General features: G+C 44.6%; 1 protein-coding gene across 1 annotated transcript in view; it reads left to right on the top strand.

Moving 5' to 3' along the window:
- Gnptab (N-acetylglucosamine-1-phosphate transferase subunits alpha and beta) overlaps positions 1 to 19,754 on the top strand; it is a 71,227-nt gene that overhangs the window by 8,988 nt on the left and 42,485 nt on the right. The window contains exon 2 of the mRNA XM_021204748.2: positions 12,944 to 13,029. Within this exon, the coding sequence (XP_021060407.1) occupies positions 12,944 to 13,029 (86 nt within the window). The remainder of the gene's footprint in view (positions 1 to 12,943; positions 13,030 to 19,754) is intronic.

Below are 19,754 nucleotides of genomic sequence, written 5' to 3'. Positions count from 1 at the left end.
TACATATATATATATATATATATATTTATTTATGAGTACACTGTAGCTGTTTTCAGACACACCAGAAGAGGGCATCAGATCCCATTACAGATGGTTGTGAGCCACCATGTGGTTGCTGGGAATTGAACTCAGGGCCTCAGGAAGAGCAGTCACTGACCCATCTCTCCAGCCCCAAGACTACTTCTTTACATATGTCCCACTCCCCGCCTGTGGCAGACATACATATTTATCATGATGTGTTCTTTCCACCTGAGTCCAGATATAGTGTCAGGAGAAAGAACGCAGCAGCCTGGTGTTCCACCAGTGTCCCACAAGTGGAGGGAAGACTTTCTTGAGGTCTAAGCAGTTCTCCCTGGGCACTGTTACCAGTTGAGTCATAGAACGGTGCCTGAAAACATCCAGACATTTGTACCGCCTAGCAGTGAAGTTCCTACATGAGGCGCATGGAGGGCGGGCCATTAACTGTGCTTGTCCCTATGAACAGTAGGCTGCCAGTTGAGCCCAAGATGTATGGTGCTCCTTGGTAACAGAAGTGTCCCTGTTGGTCTGGGCATGGTGGTATTCACGTTTGATTCCAGCTATGGGGAGCTAGACTAGGCCGATCTTTGTGAGTTCGAGGCCAGCCTGGCTACACACTTCTGCAGTCGCTTCAGATTACAAACTATGGTGTTACTTCAGCATTAGAGTGGCCAGTCTCAGAGAGGAACAGATTCCAGAGCCCAAGCTGATGCTTTGTGCCTCCCCACGCTAGGCCTGCAACACACAGCAAACCCAAAATTCAGGAGAGGAGATGGGTTTGTGGGCCCTTCCCTTTCCTAGCTCAGTGTATCTCTGTTTTCCCCCGTGAGCATGCAGAAAGCAGCAAGAAACAAGGGCAGAAAGCCCTTCTTCTGTAACCTCATCCGAGGTGCCCACCGAGGTGACCAGAGTCCACTGAGGTGTCAAAGTTTGCTCTCTACTGAATACCTTCAAAGGGTATTGAGACCACTCCTTACCAGCATGCTTGGAGCTGTCGCTTAGTCATCCCCCCCCCGCGAGACCGAATGTCACTTTCATTTCCATAGCCTCTGAAGCTTCTCATCTTCGCCTCCACCTCTGTGGGGGTGGGGTGGGTCCTGCGATCTGTCAGTGTGTGTGATCCACTTCCGGTACATGGCATACCCATCTTCGGCTCCAGCTAGGGAGTGTGAGCTGATGCCAGGCCACAGCTGGGGACAGTTAGCTGACAGCCCTCTGCATTTCTCAGGTGTGAGGCACGGCTGGCATCTACCAGCATCATGAACTGTAGTGAGCTATGTCAGTGATCATGCTGAGTCTGTTCCCTGGGCTTGGAGAGATGAGAAAGTTTCTGTCCTAGTCCTTGGAAGAGGTGGAGCGGCAGTTACAGAATGCCGGTCGCTTCTGCAAAGCTTACTAGCCTCGGGACCCTTATGCCGTGGTGGGGATGAACTCCCACTCGATAGGAAACTCCCGTGTTTTGGTCCATTACTTATTTGGCCCTGGAATGCGGCTTCTTGTATCTGGTACTTCAGAAGAAACACGTATTTTTATGTGCACAGCAGCTTCTTCGTGGCCTCTATAGTCAGTTGATCTAGCTTGCACAGGAGATAAAACTTAACTTCCCGTTCTGTACTCAGCAACCTGGGCTCAGAGGTGACGTCTTTAACCTTAAAATTCTGCTGTCCGCACAGAATGCCTGGCTCATTGGTTCAGTTAGGAAATACTTAACCAGGCCCCTGGGGACAAAGTCGTCAAGAGAAGACATGGTTCCTGTTGACAAAGAGCTCGGGCAGCGAGGCATTAAGAGTTACTTTATCACAGTCTGTGAGCAATGCTGTAAATGTGTAGAGGGTGTGGTGGGAGAGAGAGGCACTGACCTGTATGGTGGCCTGCTAGGATGGCTGCCTTGATGCTGTGTAAGCTCAACAGGAGGCCAAGAACGCTCAGACAGGACAGAGGAGGGCAGAGCTGACTCCGGCATTCACTTTTAGTTTATGGTGATATTTTCCCCGGGGGTGGGGTGGGGATATTTCACAACATCTGGAGACATTTTAGATTGTCCTAGCTGGGCATGAAATGAAATGTTGCTGCTGGCCTTAATGTGTAGAAGCCAGGGATTCTGTTAATATACGGACAATCCCCGCCGCAAAGAATGATCCAGGCCTGAGGTCCTTGGTCCTTTGAAGGCTGGATGCCCCAGTGTAGGGGAGTGCCAGGGCGGGGAGGTGGGAGTGGGTTGGGCAGGGAGCACCCTCATAGAAGCAGGGGGAGGAGGGATGGGATGGGGATTTCCAGAGGGGAAGTCTGGAAAGGGGATAACAGTTGAAATGTAAATAAATAAAATATCCAAGGGGGAAAAAAAGAATTATCCAGGCCCAACAGCAGTGGTGCTGATATTGAGAAACTACCATTTCCCAACCAAGGAACCAGAGTAAAGGCCGTGATGTTAGGAGAACAATCAAAAAGGGCAAACGAAGGAGTCAGTGAGTAAAGGCGCCTGCCTGTCATCAAGTCTGACAATTGTGAGTCCCAGGACCCATGGGAGGAGAGAACAGATTCCCAGATTCCCACAAGTTGTCTTCTGCCCTCTACATGTGTGCTGGAGAACTCACACGCCTCTGCCATACACAAAATAGATAAGTAAGAGGATAGATGAGGAGAGGGGTGTGTGTGTGTGTGTGTGTGTGTGTGTGTGTGTGTGTGTGTGTGGCATGAAGAGAGAAAGCTTCTATAAGAGTGACTAGTGTAGTTGTAGTGACCTTTCCCCCAGCACTGGGGATTTTCGTAGACCATTAAAGGTTGTTTTGTATTGGCATCTAATACCTGAGACCCAGGAGAACTGCTAAATGATGATAACCCAGCCCTCGTAACAACAACAACAACAACAACAACAACAACAACAACAAAATCTGTCAGGGCCCCTTACCAGGTACAAGATTTGAGAAATCCCAAGAGAGACTGTGAGAATGGCGGTGGGCATGGTAATCTGCAGGAGTCTTGGCGCAGACTGGTGAAAGGGTATGGAGAAGTGGGTAAGGGAGGAACACACAGGAGGCCCAGTCATCGGCTTGCCAGCCCCTCCACTAACACCGCCATCAACAAGAGTAAGCACAATAGGCAGTTGGCGCTCGCAGTCCCTAACGGTAAGTGTTCCCTGAGCATCTGTTGAAGGAATACTAGGGCATGAAAACTTAATTTTGTTCACTGACTGTGCTGGCTGTTTCTATGTCAACTTGACACAAGCTAGAGTCCTCAGAGACGAGGGAGCCTCCATGGGGAAAAAAATGTCTCTAAAGCTGGTAGGGCATTTTCTTAATCAGTGATCAATTAGTATGGGAGGGTCCAGACCATTGTGGGTGCTGCTGTCCCTATGCTGGTGGTCCTGGGTTCTGTAAGAAAGCAGGCTGAGCAAGCCAGTAAGCAGCACCCCTCCATGGCCTCTGCATCAGCTCCTGCCTCCAGGTTCCTGCCCTGTGTGAGTTCCTGTCCTGACTTCCTTTGATGATGAGATGTTGAAGGTGTAAGTGGAGTAAACCTTTTCCTCCCCAAGTTACTTTTGGTCATGGTGTTTTGTCACAGCAATAGAAGCCCTCACTGACATGCTGATTGTGACAAAGCCTAGTGACGACAGGTGGGCTAAATGAGGTGTCAGATGTCTACAAGGCACCTTGCAAAATGCTCGGTAGAAAGCATCCAGTAACTACTAATTAAGTGCCATATGTCCCCTCTGGGGAGCGCTTCTAGCTGTGATGCTCATGCTGGCAGAAGTGGGAGACCCATTCTCAGCTGATGCCTGTCAAGTGTTCCCCTAGAGACAGCAAGGACTGCCTGGCTGTGCTGTGTTGTTACTGGGATAGCAGAGGGGCGAGTCCTTTATTAATACGGCTTACACTTCTATAAACTACGATGTAGATGTCTTCTCAAGTTCCTTCTAGAAAGCAGCAAGCCAGTGTTCGTAGTGGATGATGTATATTATTCACAGTATGCCGTTTTAAATTTCTCCAGTCTCGGGACCGTTTGTTCCAATCTTGTGATGCAGATGGCAGTATCTTAGGAGGGAATTAGTCAGCCTGTGGTTGATTCATCCACACAGCACATGAAGCAAGAAGGGTCTCAGAGACATCCTGCAGACCAAGTGTCGTTCAGACAAAGGGCACGGTGGCATTCTGTGACCAGGCAGAGAGCTGTGTGGCCCGCTTTTACATCGATTTCCAAGTTTGTTTCTTCTTTTAGAATTCTAGTTAATACTTTCTCCTTGATGTGCCTGTTTACCCTTTATTGATAGACGTACTTATTTTATGTGTATGCGTGTTTTGCCTTCAAGTATGTAAGCCATCACGTGCGTATCTAGTGCCCTTGGAGGTCAGAAGAAGACATCAGATTCCTTGGGACTGGAGATACAGATGGTGTGAGCCAGCCCACATGTGGGTGCTGGCAATTGAACCCAGGTTCTCGGGTAGCACAGCCAAGTGCTCTTAGCCATAGATCCATCTCTCCTGCCCCATTATATGGCTGCTTTTCTTTCCTTTATGTTCTCAGTCCATTTCTCACTTACTTCTGTTTGATAAAGAAGTTGTCCACATGACAGATTTACAGAGGTGTTTACTGTAGTCGGTTCTCGGGTAGGTCTCCTTCTGTATTTGAGGAACTCACAGTACAATGGGAGATGGCCAGGAGAATGGGCAACAGTGGTAAAGAGAGAGGTCAAACAAGTTCAAAAGATGTTGACAGAGGGGACCACAGTCAGAAGGAAGAAAACGGGACATAGAGGGTCACGAGAAGAAAACCAGAAATAGCGAGAGTCAGAGGAGCGATGGGAGGAGGGCTGCTGATGGCTACAGGGTGACCATAGACTGCCTCACTGCCTCACAGAGCTGTGAACGGAAATCTGAATAAGACATCTGAATAAGACGGCACTTTTGTCTCTGTGGAGCAGCGTGGAAGGTTTGATAGCCACAGGATACAATCCAGGCACAGTGACCTTCTTCATCTCCTCCAAGAGTAAGTTAACCCAGATGAGAGGATGCTGTAAGTGGAAATGGTGGCACAGGGCTGGCTGCTAATCACCCTGGGACTCTCACATTGGCCATGGTGGGGGAATCACTCGGTTAGGGAGGAGGTCCTTGGCGCTGTCCTCTGTCTACTTCAAGGCCGCCATTATTTCAGTGAGGAGTAACACGGCCATTGACCAGCCACCCATGGTTTGAACCTAGAGTCCCTAGCCTACCTCTTAGCACTGTCATAGAACACAGAACACCCAGACAATATCAAAATGCCAGGCTACAGCCTTCTCAAAACCTTTAGAAGCTATAGTTGAAGCTGGGTGGTGGTCCATGCCTTTTATCCCAGCACTCTGGAGGCAGGTGGAGCTCTATGATCTCGAGGCCAGCTTTGTCTACAGGGCTACTTCCAGAACAGCCAAGGCTACCTAAAGAAACCCTGTCTCCCCACCCCCACCCCATCCCCCAGCAAGACACTGATCTTAGGTAAGACATAATATCATTAGGACTCATTTTATCACTACGTTTTTCTGTCTTCTTTCTTTTTCCTTTCTTTTTTCTTTTTTTTTCTTTTTTTAGCTTAGTAGCATTTGGTACTACTAAGTCCCAGGTACCGTAAGTCCCGGGGCTATCTAGTCTCTGGTTCTAGGTCACCCAGGCAGTGTTGGGTATGGGTTCCATCTTACAGGCTGGGCTTAAGTCAAATCAGTTATTGATTGATTACTCCGGAAGCTTTGTACCACCATTGCCATAGTGTCTCTTGCAGGTAGGAGACCCTTGTAGATAAAACGGTTGTGGCTAGCTTGGTGTTTCTCATTTGGTAGCACACAGTATACCCTCCTCTACCAAAGACACCAGAACAGTGGTTCTCAACCTTCCCAATGCCGCAACCCTTTGATACATATAGTTCCTTATGTTGTGGTGACCCCAACTATAAAATTCTTTTGTTGCTACTTTATAACTGTAATTTTGTTACTGTTATGAATCATGATATAAATATCTGATATGCAGGATATCTGATAGGTGAACCCCAAAGAAGTCACAGCTACAGGTTGAGAACTGTTGCACTACAACCTAGGGATAAAGGTTCTATGTGGGCACAAGCTTCATTTATCAGTATTCAATGAATTATGAAGGTGTTGTCTTCAACAATGAGGCCTTGCTGTCAGTTTATGGAGAGCAACCTATAGTCTTTGCAACAGCCTGGGTTGTTTAAGGATTTCCATCTCACACACACACACACACACACACACACACACACCACCACCACCACCACCAACAACAACAACAACAACAACTCAATTAGATATAACCCAGACTTCATACTGGAAGCTACATTTGGTAACAAGAGATGGCCAATTGGGACACCGTCTCCCTCATTATTTGGCAATTTCATTTAGATTGCCTTCATATATGTGTATATTTTAGGAGGTTTCTACTGTATCAGGGTTCCGTACTTCCCCTAAAATGGCCTTTAATTTTAGCTGTCTCTCCCTGTATTTCCTCCTGCTCCCCATTTGATCCTCCCATTCCAACCCCCCATCCATCCATAATTATCTAGTCTATTTCCCTTCCCTAGGGAGATCTATTTGTCTCCCCAACTGCCTTCCTCTGTACCTAACCTCTGTGGTTCTGTGGAGTGTAGCTTGGCTATCATTGACTTGACAGCTGATATCCACATATAAGGTAATACATACAGGATTTGTCTCTCTGGGTCTCAGTTACTCTAAATGATTTTTTTTTTCTGGTTCTGTCTGTTTACCTGTAAGCTTCACGATGTCATTGTTTCTTTAAACAGCTGAGTGAGTGCTCCGTTGTGTAAGTGAACCACATTGTCTTTATGTGTTCTTCTGTTGAGGGACAGCTAGGCTGTTTCCAGTTTCTGGCAATGAGCATAGTTGAGCAAGTGTCTCGTAGGATGAAGCCTTCTTTGGTTATATGCCCAAGAGTGGGAGGCTGAGTCTTGAGGTAGATCCATTCCCACCTTTCTGAGGAACTGCCACACCAGTTCCCATAATGGTTGTACAAGTTTTCACTCCCACCAGCAATGGATGAGCGTTCGTTATTGGTCTTGGCCATTCTGTCAGGTGTAAGATAAAATCTGAAAGCAGTTTTGATTTGCATTTCTCTGCTGGCTAAGGATGTTGAACACTTTCTTTGTTTTGCAGCCATTTGATTTTCTTCTTTTGAGACATCTGTGTTTAGATCTGTACACCATTTTTAATTGGATTGTTTGTTTGGTTTTTTTTTTTTTTTGTTTTTTGATGTCTGTTTTTTTTTATATACTTTGGATTACCCCTCAGATGCGTTGCTGGTTTTTAAAAGGTTTTCCTATTCTGTAGGTTGCTGCTTTGTCCAAATAATGGAGTCCTTCGCTGAGCAGAATTGACTTGGTTTCTTAAGGTTGTTACAGGGTATTTGAACCTGTTTATAGTTAGTGTGTGGCTCAGTCCTTAGCACACACCCTCAATCCCCCTGGCTGGAATACAGACACACCCTTAGTACACACCTGTGATCCAAACAATGAGGGTAAAGATAGTTTGTAGGAGGAAGCACCCATGTTTGAAAGTGACGTCTCCTTGAGTTGCAGAAAATAACAAATCAGAGAAAGATTTGACAGACTAGGATACGCCCGACTCTCAGGAGAAGAGAGAGGAGAGGGAAGCTACTTAAAGGAGAGACAGACAGTACAGGAGAAGAGAGTACAGCACAGGATACAGTAGAGTTCACGGAGACGGTGCAGCAGAGTTGAGGAGAGTGGAGCAGCCCAGAGAGGGAGAAGGAGGCAGTGTTACCAGGAGAGTTTTACTGAGACGGATTGACGAGAGAACAAGCTAGACACAGTAAAGACAGAACAAGCAAGAGAATGAGAAGGAGCCGGAAGATTAGAATAGATTGCTAGTTAGTTTGAGATCAAACAGAGGACTTCAGCTGGGAGGGGAGTTTAAGCCAGAACACATGAGTTGAACCAGACAGCTAGAGTTAAGAAAGGGAAGAAAGAGTGAGCTTATCCAGCAGCAAGTCTTAGAGGCTGAGAACATTCTAGGCGTAGATTAGCTTGTGCAAAAGGCTGGAGACGCTTCCAGGACTAGGCCTGGTTAGCAGACAGAGGCAGTGAGCCTCCCAGACATCATTACAACAGGAGAAAAGTTCCTTTTACATGATGTCCCATTTACTAATTATTGATCTTAGTACTTGTGCTAACAGTGTTCTATTAAGAAAGTCTTTTCCTGTGCCAATGTGTTCATGGCTATTTCTACCTTCTATCAGGTTTAGTGTATCTGGTTTTATGGTTAAGGTCTTTGATCCGTATGGAATTGAGTTTTGTGCACGGTGATAAGCATAAATCTATTTGTATTTTTGTACGTGCAGACGTCGTGTTTAATCAGCACCATTTGTTGAAGATATTGTCTTTTATCCAGTGTGTATTCTTGGCATTTTTAAAAAAAAAAAAATCAGGAATCAGGTGTCGGTAGACACGTGGATTTATTTCTGGATCTTCAGTTTCATTCCATTGATCATCGTGCCTGTTTTTGTGTCAGTACCATGCTGGTTTTATTACTGTAGATTTGTAGTACAACACTTTCTAAAGGACTGGGGGACAACCAGTGCCTTCAAACCCGGGATTGTTAACCTGGGCAGGTGCTGGGTCACTAAACGTTATACATCTCTATTTCCTCTTAATACCAAACTAAATTTTGTGGTCTGAAACTAAGAAATGTACCATAATGTAGGCATGCTGGGTTTCTGGTTATCGCTGTAGGAAAGCCCTAGCTATGCTATGCAGAGTTCATGGGTTCCTCCAGCTTCCTAGGGTAATCTGCCACGTTCTCCATACTTGAGAATTCTTAACAATGGCAGAGATGTGCTTTTGTAGAGAGGGCTTTGTGCCCTGGGTTCCAGCCTGCTCTCTGCTCTTTTGGCTCTTCACGTTCTAGTTCTCATCTTCACCACAACCCTGTGGAAATGGCTCCAAAGGAGAAAGTTCTGGAGAGAAACTCGGGAGCAGTGCGCAGTTCCAAGATCCGACCCTCACGCATCCATTAGCCTCGTTTGAATGCGTTCATCGACGTTTGCGCTGGGCATTGTGCAAGGGCCTAGAACTAAAAGTGTCCGATCTAGTTCCTAGCTTGTATGCATGGAGACAATGGCTCTGTCTTTGAAATGATGTGTAGAAATCGTGCATATATTTATGGGGTGCTGTGGGATATTTTGATAAATGTATACATTGTAGAAACGCTTTGGCAGATACGACTGGTTAAGTATCAGGTTCAAGTACATATCTTCTGATTATAAATCTTTGGATGTTTGTATTGTGTGGGGATAAATACAGGATTCTATACATATCATTCACATATTCTGCTCCTGAGCTATATCCCAGCGCCAACTCTCTTCTTTACTTTTCCATTTAAAAAAATCCTATTTATTACTTTTATATACACCTACAACACTCTTCCATATAAACACTCTTACAAGATTGTTTTGCCTGCACTCGTGTCCATGTACCATGTGTGTGCATGATGGCGGTGAAGCCAGAAGAGGCTATTGAATTCTCTGAAACTGGAGTTACAGATAATTTCTGTTGCCATGCAGGGACTGAGACCTGAACCCCACCCAGGTTCTTTTCAGGAATAACAAGTGCAGTTAACCATTGAGCCATCTTTCTAGACCTTCTTCCTTCTCTTCTATATTTTTAATTACGTGTGTTTGTATATGTGTGTCTAGGTATGTTACAGCTAAGTGTAGTGGCTGGCTGAGGCCAGAGGCATACAATCTCCTAGAACTAGAGTTACACAGGAGGGTGTAACCCAACCAATGATTCACACACTGGGAACCAAAATTCATTCTTCTGCAAGAGTAGTGAACTCTCTTAGCTACTGGAGCATCTTCTTCAGCATCGTAGCATCCCTTGTCCCGCATAGCTGTGTTCTTCCTCTGATGCAGAATAGCATGAGCTTCCCTATCACTTCATCTGGGTTTGATTTTTTTTTTTAAAATCCAATAAAACTGTACTTTTCTGTTAAATTTATTTGTACGCGTGTATATGTGTGCACATGTGTGGTGTACACATTCAAGTGTATGACGGCATGCATGTGGCGGTCAGGGGATGACTTGTAGAAGTGGATCTCTACTTCATCTGAGAATTTTAGTAATGATAAGGGCTGAATAAGAAAGTGAACTTTTGGGCGGGCTGGTGAGATGGCTCAGTGGGTAAGAGCACCCGACTGCTCTTCCAAAGGTCCTGGGTTCAAATCCCAGCAACCACATGGTGGCTCATAACCATCTGTAACAAGATCTGACTCCCTCTTCTGGAGTGTCTGAAGACAGCTACAGTGTACTTACATATAATAAATAAATAAATCTTTAAAAAAAAAGAAAATGCACTTTTTATATAATTGTAGGCATTTATAGCCATCTTGGGGAAATGGTTCTGGGTCACTGGATGTCTGGTGTGTTAGGTAAACATCAGTGTTAGAGCTGCTGAATGGCTGCATTCACAAGTGTCAATTTAATGAACCAACTACAGGTAAGTCTGAGGGAGCAGCCTGGGCAAAGCTAGAGTCAGGTGACCCAAGCTTCGGCCCTGTGGCTAAGGAAGGAGAAGGGAGGAGGGAGGGACCGCCTGGAGGAGAAATTGGAGATAGGGAAACAGCTCAGTCAGTAAAGGGCCCTCTCTGCAAGCATGAGAACATGGATTCTTTTCATTAGCACTCACAGTAAAAGTGAGTGCAGACCTGTGGTTCTCCAGTCACAGTTCTGGAGAGAGAGGTGGGGACAGGCGGATCCCAGAGCTGGGTGGCCATCCAGCCCAGCAGAATCAGTGAGCCCCATGCTTAACGAGAGGCCCTGCCTCAAAAACTATGTCAGAGAAAACGAGGAAGACATCTTTGACATTCACACACATTCATGCACGTTCACACGTGGGGAGGGGTGCTGGGGGGGGTAGGAAAGAGAGAGACAGAGACAGACAGAAACATTTTTACTTAAGCTCCTTCTAATGGTGTTATTTTTTTTTAAAACTAATACCCCTGTATGGTATGTAACAAATAATTTTCATAAATAATATTATATAGTTCATCTAGTCTCAGGTTTTACTAACAAACCATCTGATTGGTGGGGTTTGTTTGTTTACCAATAAATCATATTCTGAGGAAAATGGTTTAGAGCAATGTCTTTTAGCCTTCCTAATGCTGTGACCCTTTAATACAGTTCCTCATGCTGTGGTGACCCCCAACCATAAAAAATTTATTTCATTTCTACTCCATAAGTGTAATTTTGCTATAGTTATGAATCATAATGTAAATATCTAATATACAGGGTATCTGATATGTGAACCCAAAGGGATGAGACCCACAGCTGAAGGGACATAAAACATATCAGCTGAGTGCGACCCTTGGAGAGGTCATATACCCTCCCTTCCATTTCCTGCATGTTCTGGACAACCTGCTAGCCAAGGTCAATTTTCCTCCCTTAATTTTGTGGTTCGTTTTTCAAAAGAATTGCTATGTTTGTACTCAATAAATTGATATTCATGCAGTTTATACTATTGAAAGTTGGCACACCCGTATTTCACGGTGTAGGTGACATTGTATAGCTACGAGTTTGGTTCTGTGTTCTATCAGAGACCGAGCACTTTCCTTCTCCAGGAATTTGAGGTCCAGCTGGAGGACAGTTGTATGCATATCTAACTTCATTCACTGTGATGGTAGCAGGATCCTGGATCCTGCCAGGAATCCTACAGCCTCATATCCTCCAACAACCATCTTTCCTTGGCAGAGAAGGAACACGGAGCTAGAAGGCGTGTGGCAGGGAAGCCACCCGAATAGTGGGGGTGGAGGGGTGTGCTTCTATAAAGAGGAACTGCTCAGTTCTCAAGAATTAAGGGAGAGAGCCAGAGTGGTCTGGCTAGAAGGATGTAAAGGGAAGACTTTCCAAAGCCCGAGAACATGCTGATGCGCCAGTAGGCAAAATGTACTTAGAGGAAAAAGGAAAGGAGGAAGACCATGAGATGCATGAGGCCTTGCTGACGAGGCCTAGAGCAAATCACACAGAGGTAGGGCCTTTGCTAGGAAGGACACTCCCTCAGTCCTCAGGAATGGAGGAGAGGACGAAGCCTGTGTACGGATGTTTGTGAACTTCCTTTGGGAGCTTCGGTAGCAAGGCCGTCAGTGGAAGCCTCGTAGTAAGGTCATGTTGGTCTCTTCTGCTGTTGGTGTTCTTATGAGCTCTGAGAAGAACCCTTCTCAGACTTTAGGGGGTACATAGGCTGTCCTCCAGAGTGTCTGCTAACCCCTGTGCAGCAGGACAGGCCATAGTCAGGGCCCAGCTTCCTGTCCTTGCTTCCGATCTCTCCTGGTATCTACCTATTTTCTGCTTGAAAAAGCCAACCACGTGGGGCTGGAGAGATGGTCCAGCGGTTAAGAGCACTGGCTGCACTTCCAGAGGATTTGGGTTCAATTCCCAACACCCACATGATGGCTCACACCTGTCTAATTCTGGTCCCTGGAGTTCTGACACCCTCATACAGACATACATGTAGTAGGTAAAACACTAATGAACATTTTAAAAAAGGAAGAAGAAAAAAATCCAACCACACAGTTTGCCTCAAGCAACCTGCCCCAAACATTCCTCCAACTAACTGACATTGTCTCTCTCATCATCCTTCCAGACTCCATTCAGACATCACTTCTAAACATTTTGTATTCCCAGACCCCATTCCCAGGCCAGTGAGATCCTAAGTCGTCTTAGATGGCTGAGCCACAGTTGTAGCTTATTCACCAGCCCAAGCAGGGTGTCAGGTGTGGGGCACATGTAGGCGTGGCTGGGTGCTTTGCACCACTCCATCTGCTTCTTTCCCAGTTGTTTATGACTTGTAGTGGGCTTTTGTATTGAACTGTTAGTTTACGATGCACAGAAAGTGTTGATGTTTTTCTTTCTTGTAGGTGGTTCTGGAGTGGAGCCGAGATCAGTACCATGTTTTGTTTGATTCCTACAGAGACAACATTGCTGGGAAGTCCTTTCAGAATCGGTAAGACGAGAGTCTTTTTGTAGAGCATCTGTTATTTGAATTTAGATAATAAGTCATATATTAAATATGGTGGTTCGTTAAAGAGATCTTCCCAGGTTGTTTATAGCAACACGAAACATACCTCTCACCTCTAAGGAAATGGTTTACTTTTGAGGGAAATATAAGTAGCCAGGAACATGGATTCTAATTGTGCCAAGTTATATGCATGCGCCTCTGTGGAAACGGTTCGTGAAGTTTTTATAATTATGTAGCAAAAGAAAATCATAAATGTATTTTTCAAAAACATCAGGTAAGTGGGTGTCTTTGTTAGGGTTTTATTGCTGAGTAGAGGCACCAGGACCAAGACAACTCTTATAAAGGACAACATTTAATCGGGGCTGGCTTACAGTTCAGAGGTTTAGTCCATTATCATCATGGCAGGAAGCATGGCAGTAGGCAGGCAGACATGGTGCTGGAGAAGGAGCTGAGAGTTCTACATCTTGATCCTTAGGCAGTAGAAAGCACTGGGTGTAGCTTGAGCATATGTATGACCTCAAAGCCCGCCTCTACAGTGACTTGCTTCCTCCAACAAGGCTACACCTCCTAATCGCACCACTCCCTATGAGCCAAACATTCATGCACATGCGTCTATGGGAGCCATATCTGTTCAGCCCACCATAGTGGGTTACAGCAAATTGGGGGATCTCTGCCTAGGTTTCAGATGATGGAATCTAGTCCTGGCTTTTGGACTGATGGAAACTAATGATCTATTAGTGCATTTGAAATATGCTTTACCTGGCAGTGATGAGGATCTTAGATCTGACACAAAGGTAAGCATTAGATGGCTGTTAAGAATATTACAAATAGGGGTGGGAGAGATGGCTCAGTGGTTAAGAGCACCGACTGCTCTTCTAAAGGGCCTGAGTTCAAATCCCAGCAACCACATGATGGCTCACAACCATCCATAACAAGATCTGACGCCCTCTTCTGGTGTGTCTGAAGACAGCTACAGTGTACTTATATATAATAAATAAATAAATCTTAAAAAAAAAAAAAAAAGAACATTACAAATAACCCAAGGGGATGTGGCTCCGAATCAGCAGCGTTCCAACTCTCTACAATCAGATGGTTTCAAGCACCCATTTTCCCATGCAGACTTTTTAATAGAGGTGTGATTTTTGCTCCTAAAACTTTAGTCCATATATTTCAGAGTATATACACCCACCTGAAGAAACCTAGTTCATTCCTATTTTGTAGTTAAAAACATGTTCTAGAAATAATCTCGCTAGACAAAGTTGCAAGGACTCACTTTATGCCTCAAGTTCTGTGAGGTACAGGATATGGGACAGGTAGCAATACACAGCCACAGCCAGTTGGGAGCAGCAGCCTGCTTGCCATCACTGTCAGTCATACATGCCCACAGACCTTGCCTTGCACACTTGGTCATCCCATCTTGCTGCATTTGTGAGGGACCAGTAGCCTCAGTGTCTGGGTCTTTCCCTGTTTAGGCCAAGATTCCTAATGAACTGCTTATTCGTATTCTTGGAGATTTTACCCCTTCATAAGCCAGGCCTCAGAATAGAAGCCATTTTTACCCCACTACCCTACTTCCCTTCCTACAGATACAATGAATCACAGAGGTCCTTTTCATATTTAAAAAAGTTTTTAATGAAAAAAAAAATTAAAAATCCTGTGTTTGTATGTGGCTATGTGCAGTTACACGTAGGTGCCCATGGAGGTCAGACGAGGCCATCAGCTTCTCCTGAACTGGAGTTTCAGGTGGTTGTGAACTGCCTGATGTGGGTGCTGGGAACCGAACCTGGGTCCTCTGCAAGAACAGTCAGTGCTCCTAACCACGGGGCCGACTCTGTACCTCAAACTCTCAGGTTTTGCTATGGTCTTTAGTGGACACTAAGGGTGAATGACATCCCTTCCACAAAGAGTAACTCAGCTTTATGAGGTTCTGGACACAGAGATGCGTGTATCTGTTGTAACAGGAGTAGGGGACAGAACATGTAATCAAAGTAAGGAAAAAACCCATCTCTTAGGATCTGCAACGCAGCAGTTTCCAAAGGCCGCCAAAGATCCTCCAGTTCAGTGAAATAAAAGATCTTTCTGTAACAAATGTTTGTATGTTATTTGCTTTTTAAAAACTGTACATTAGTGAATGGTATAAAAACAAGTGTGTGAAATTGCTCACACCCTAGTATCTTACCACTGCATTGCTTAAAGGGAACAGAATAGAGTGCTCCCATATATAAATGCTCATAATGAAGCAGAGCGGTTACTAGCCTGATTTTATGTTGACCCTTGAATACACACATGGCGGTTTTTTTGTTTTGTTTTGTTTTGTTTTGTTTTTTTTTTTTTTTTTTTTTTTTTTTTTTTTTTTTTTTTTTTTTTTTGGTTTTTCAAGACAGGGTTTCCTCTGTATAGCCCTGGCTGTCCTGGAACTCACTTTGTAGACCAGGCTGACCTCAAACTCAGAAATCCGCCTGCCTCTGCCTCCCAAGTGCTGGGATTAAAGGCGTGCGCCACCACCGCCTGGCACACATGGCGTTTTTAATTCCCTAGATTAGTGGTTTTCAACCTGTGGGTCATGACCCCTTTGGGGGTTGAATAGCAGATATCCTGCATATCAGATATTTGCAATATGATTCATAACAGTAGCAAAATTACAGTTATGATGTGGTAATGAAATACTTTTATGGCTGGGAGTCACAACCATACGAGGAGTTGTATTAAAGGGTTGCAGCATTAGGGAGGTTAAGAGCCACTGTTCTAGATGATGTTCACATTAAGTGCATGGTGATTGCTTAATTAAGTAAACGCCCCTGGGCGGTTGAGTCATAAGTTCAACTAGCCATCTTTTTTCATGGTAACTCTTGTTACTTTATAGAGCAGACAATGGTATGGTTACTGGGACTCAGTTGTTTTTTATTTTATTCGTCAATGGACACAGTGATCTTGTCATTTCATGGAAAGCAAACAATAGTATTTGTTAGGAATAATAACATTTGTGTTTTCAAGTTTATAGACCTTGCTTCCAATGTGAAGACATTCACAATTTCATAGTGCTTTTGTGACTAGGTTTAGTCTCATGTCTGAAATCACATTTGTTAATATTATGTAAGACGATGAATAAAATGTATCAACATTTGGCAGGTCGACTGGAGACCATTGGTTTCCGGTGTGTGATGTTATAGAATCTTGCATTAATAATTGAGTTGTTCAATATGCAAGAAAGGCCAATGGGTTTTAATGTAAAAGCCCCAGAGTTTTCAGATTCCACACAGCAACTAACCCATAAGTTGCTGTGGCTGGTCTTGAGTTTAGTGTCAGAGTGTAAACTGTTATCTGAAATTTTTTTTTTTGATTTTTTTTTTTTTGAAATTGTTTTATAAAAAGATGTTCCTCCCCATGTCCATGTGAGCAGAGATTTTCTCCATAAATCTTTTCCTTTTGGGTGGCTAACCAAAGCATCATATGTAAACAGATTGAGAGTGGATGCTAGCTAGCTTGCTTCTGTTAAACAGAACAGAAAATTTCAGGAATCTCAGAAATGCCTCTCTCTAAATTTTGATGATATTTTCTAGAAAATATATTTTTCTGGGTTTCACAGATGGATCCATTAATAAAGTGCTTGCAAGTAATAAAACAAACAAAACAAAACAAAACAACAACAACAACAAAAACTGATCCCCAGAACCCAGGTCAAAATAGCCAGGTGCATACTTGTAATCTCAGTGCTGGGGAGGTGGAGATAAGCCGATGATGCTTGCTGGAAGCCAGTCCAACCTATTTGATGAGTCCAGTGAGACATCTTAAGGAAGTGTGTGTGTGGGGGGGGGGGGGGGCGCCTGCCACCTGAGGAACTGAATGACCCTGAGGAGGAGTGTCCTCTGGCCTGTGAGCACACATACCTTCTCCACACGTACACAAGACAATGATAGTTTCTTTGTTAGGTCCCAAGGCTCAAACCTTTGTGCTGGCAGAGCTGTCATTTTAAACCCCACCCCCACCCCCTAGGAAATCGTGGTTTTCATGACAAAAACTACGAACATTAACATATAAGGAAGCTCATAGCTTTAAACTGTCTTGTTCCGTTGCAGATATGGAAGCATGAATACCTACAGCCCATAAGCAAAGCTCTTGTGGGCCTTGGTGGTTCTCAGTGTTGAGGCCCGCAGACCTGCATAAGGCTGAGAAATACCCCCTAACTACAGTGGGTGTTACATTTTGCACGCAAGGAAGGTGTGAGCAAAGGGTAGGGTTTTTCCCCCACCCCAGAGCTTGAGTCTACAGGTCTTAGAATGTCTCTGAGAATTGCGTCTCTAACCAATTTCCTGGCGGTCCTAAGGCTGCAGGCCTGGTGACCAGTGCTTTAGGAAAGGATTCGTCACTTCCCTGTTTCTTGATCTTGATTTTCCCACCCCACCCCCACCCCTGCACAAAGTTCCAAAGTGATCCTTCCCAACTCACACATTTATGGAGCACCTACTGTGTACCTTATTGTGTGCTGCGTGATGATGGTGCACAGACCAGTAAGTCTCTACTTTGAAGAAATGCCAGACTTTTAAGAAAAGAAAGCTAAGCTGTTAGGAAATATACGGATTTTTTAATTCAGTAAGTTTTCGGTTTTGTTTGTTTGTTTTGGTTTTGTTGTTGTTGTTTTTGCTTTTTTTTTTTTTTTTTTTTTTTTTTTGGCTTTTCGAGACAGGGTTTCTCTGTATAGCCCTGGCTGTCCTGGAACTCACTTTGTAGACCAGGCTGGCCTCGAACTCAGAAATCCGCCTGCCTCTGCCTCCCGAGTGCTGGGATTAAAGGCGTGCGCCACCACGCCCGGCTTGTTTTTGCTTTTTTCTTTTATTTTATTATATATAAGTACACTGTAGCTGTCTTCAGACACACCAGAAGAGGGGGGTCAGATCTTGTTATGGATGGTTGTGAGCCACCATGTGGTTGCTGGGATTTGAACTCAGGACCTTTAGAAGAGCAGTCGTTGCTCTTAACCGCTGAGCCATCTCATCTCTCCACCCCCCCCTTTTTTTTCTGAGACTGGGTTTCTCTATGGCCCTGACTATCCTGGAACTCACTGTGTAGACCAGGCTGGCCTTGAACTCAGAAATCCACCTGCCTCTGCCTCCTGAGTGCTGGGATTAAAGGCGTGCGCCACCACGCCTGGCGAATTCAGTAAGTTTTTGAAAAATTAATTGTCTTAATTTAAAATTATGGGTATATGCGGTGGTGGTGAGGGTTGTGTATGTGAGTACAGTGCCCTCAGAGGCCAAAGAAAGGATTGGATTCCTGTCGCCGGAAGTGAAGGCGGTCATGAGCCATGTGATGCGGGTGTTAGGAGTCAGTCTCAGGTCCTCCGGAAGAGCAGTGTCTACTCTAGGCTTCTGAGCCCATCTTCAGCGGTTTTTATCAAATACTCTTGTTTTCTTTCTAAGGAATTTTTTGTTTTGTTTGAGACAGGATCTCATTATGTAGCCTGGAACTTGCTGTGTAGACCAAGCTCACCTCATACTCAGATCTGCCTGCCCTAGCTCCCGAGTGTTCGCTCGGATTGAAGATACACACCTACACCCAGCTCACTAAAGATTTAGTGTAAAACTATTGGTCTCAATATGTAACCCAGCCTGGCTTCACATTTAGATTCCTGTCTCAGATTCCCAAAGGCTGGGGTTGCAGGCTAAAATTCGGTGAATAATGTTTCTTCCATTTTTAAGTGGCACTACGTACTGTTTATAATGTTTATAATGTTTATTGAAAGCTTCCATTTTTTTTTTAAAAAAGTTATTTATTTATTTTATGTTTGTGTGTACACTGTAGCTGTACAGATGGTTGTGAGCCCTCATGTGGCTGTTGGGAATTGTCGGGAACTTTTAGGAAGGACCTCTGCTCGCTCTGGTCAGCCTCACTCTGGCCCAAACATTTTATTTATTATTATACATAAGTACACTGTCGCTGACTTCAGACACACCAGAAGAGGGCGTCAGATCTCTTCTGACGGTTGTGAGCCACCATGTGGTTGCTGGGATTTGAACTCAGGACCTTTGGAAGAGCAGTCAGTGCTCTTACCTGCAGAGCCACCTTACCACCCAAAAGCTTCCATTCTTTTGCTAGATTTGCTTTGATTCTTTTGTTTGTTTTGATTGTTGGTTTGTTTTATTTTGTCCTGAGACAGGTTTCTCTGTGTAGCCTTGGCTGTTTTGGAACTTGATCTAGAGATCCGCCTGCCTCTGCCTCCCAAGTTCTGGGGTCAAAGGCTCGTACCACCACCACCCACCCTGCTACTGTACAGTTCTTATTAGTGTCATTTGCTCTGGAAGGAGAAGGAAATCCCAGGCTGTGTATTCACTTGTTGCTAATATGTAAATCATCCATTGCTCCTGATTTCAAGGCAGACATCCCTTCTGGGCTCTTTCATCATGTGTAATGCATGGCTATTAAACCCTGTGAAGCTTTTTTCCACTGCAGGTCTGAGGATGCGAAGTGACTTTGTCACCTTTACGTAGTGATTTGAAGACAATTGAATCACATATTTGGCACGGTCCCTTTCATTCTGAGTCACAGGCTTCCTTCTCAACTGGAAACCAATTATGGTATAGTGGTTATAACTAAAGGCTCAGACTCATCTCTGTCAAGCTTGATAGAAAAACAACTGACTTGGCCGGGAGCCAGTCATGTGGTCTCCGTCAGGTTTTTTTTTTTTTTTTTTTTTGGAGACAGGGTTTCTCTGT

The sequence above is a fragment of the Mus pahari genome, chromosome 9 (genome assembly GCF_900095145.1).
Source record: "Mus pahari chromosome 9, PAHARI_EIJ_v1.1, whole genome shotgun sequence".
NCBI lineage: Eukaryota > Metazoa > Chordata > Mammalia > Rodentia > Muridae > Mus > Mus pahari.
The sequence above is the reverse complement of the archived record's forward strand: the minus strand, read 5'-3'. Positions and strand labels throughout refer to the sequence as shown.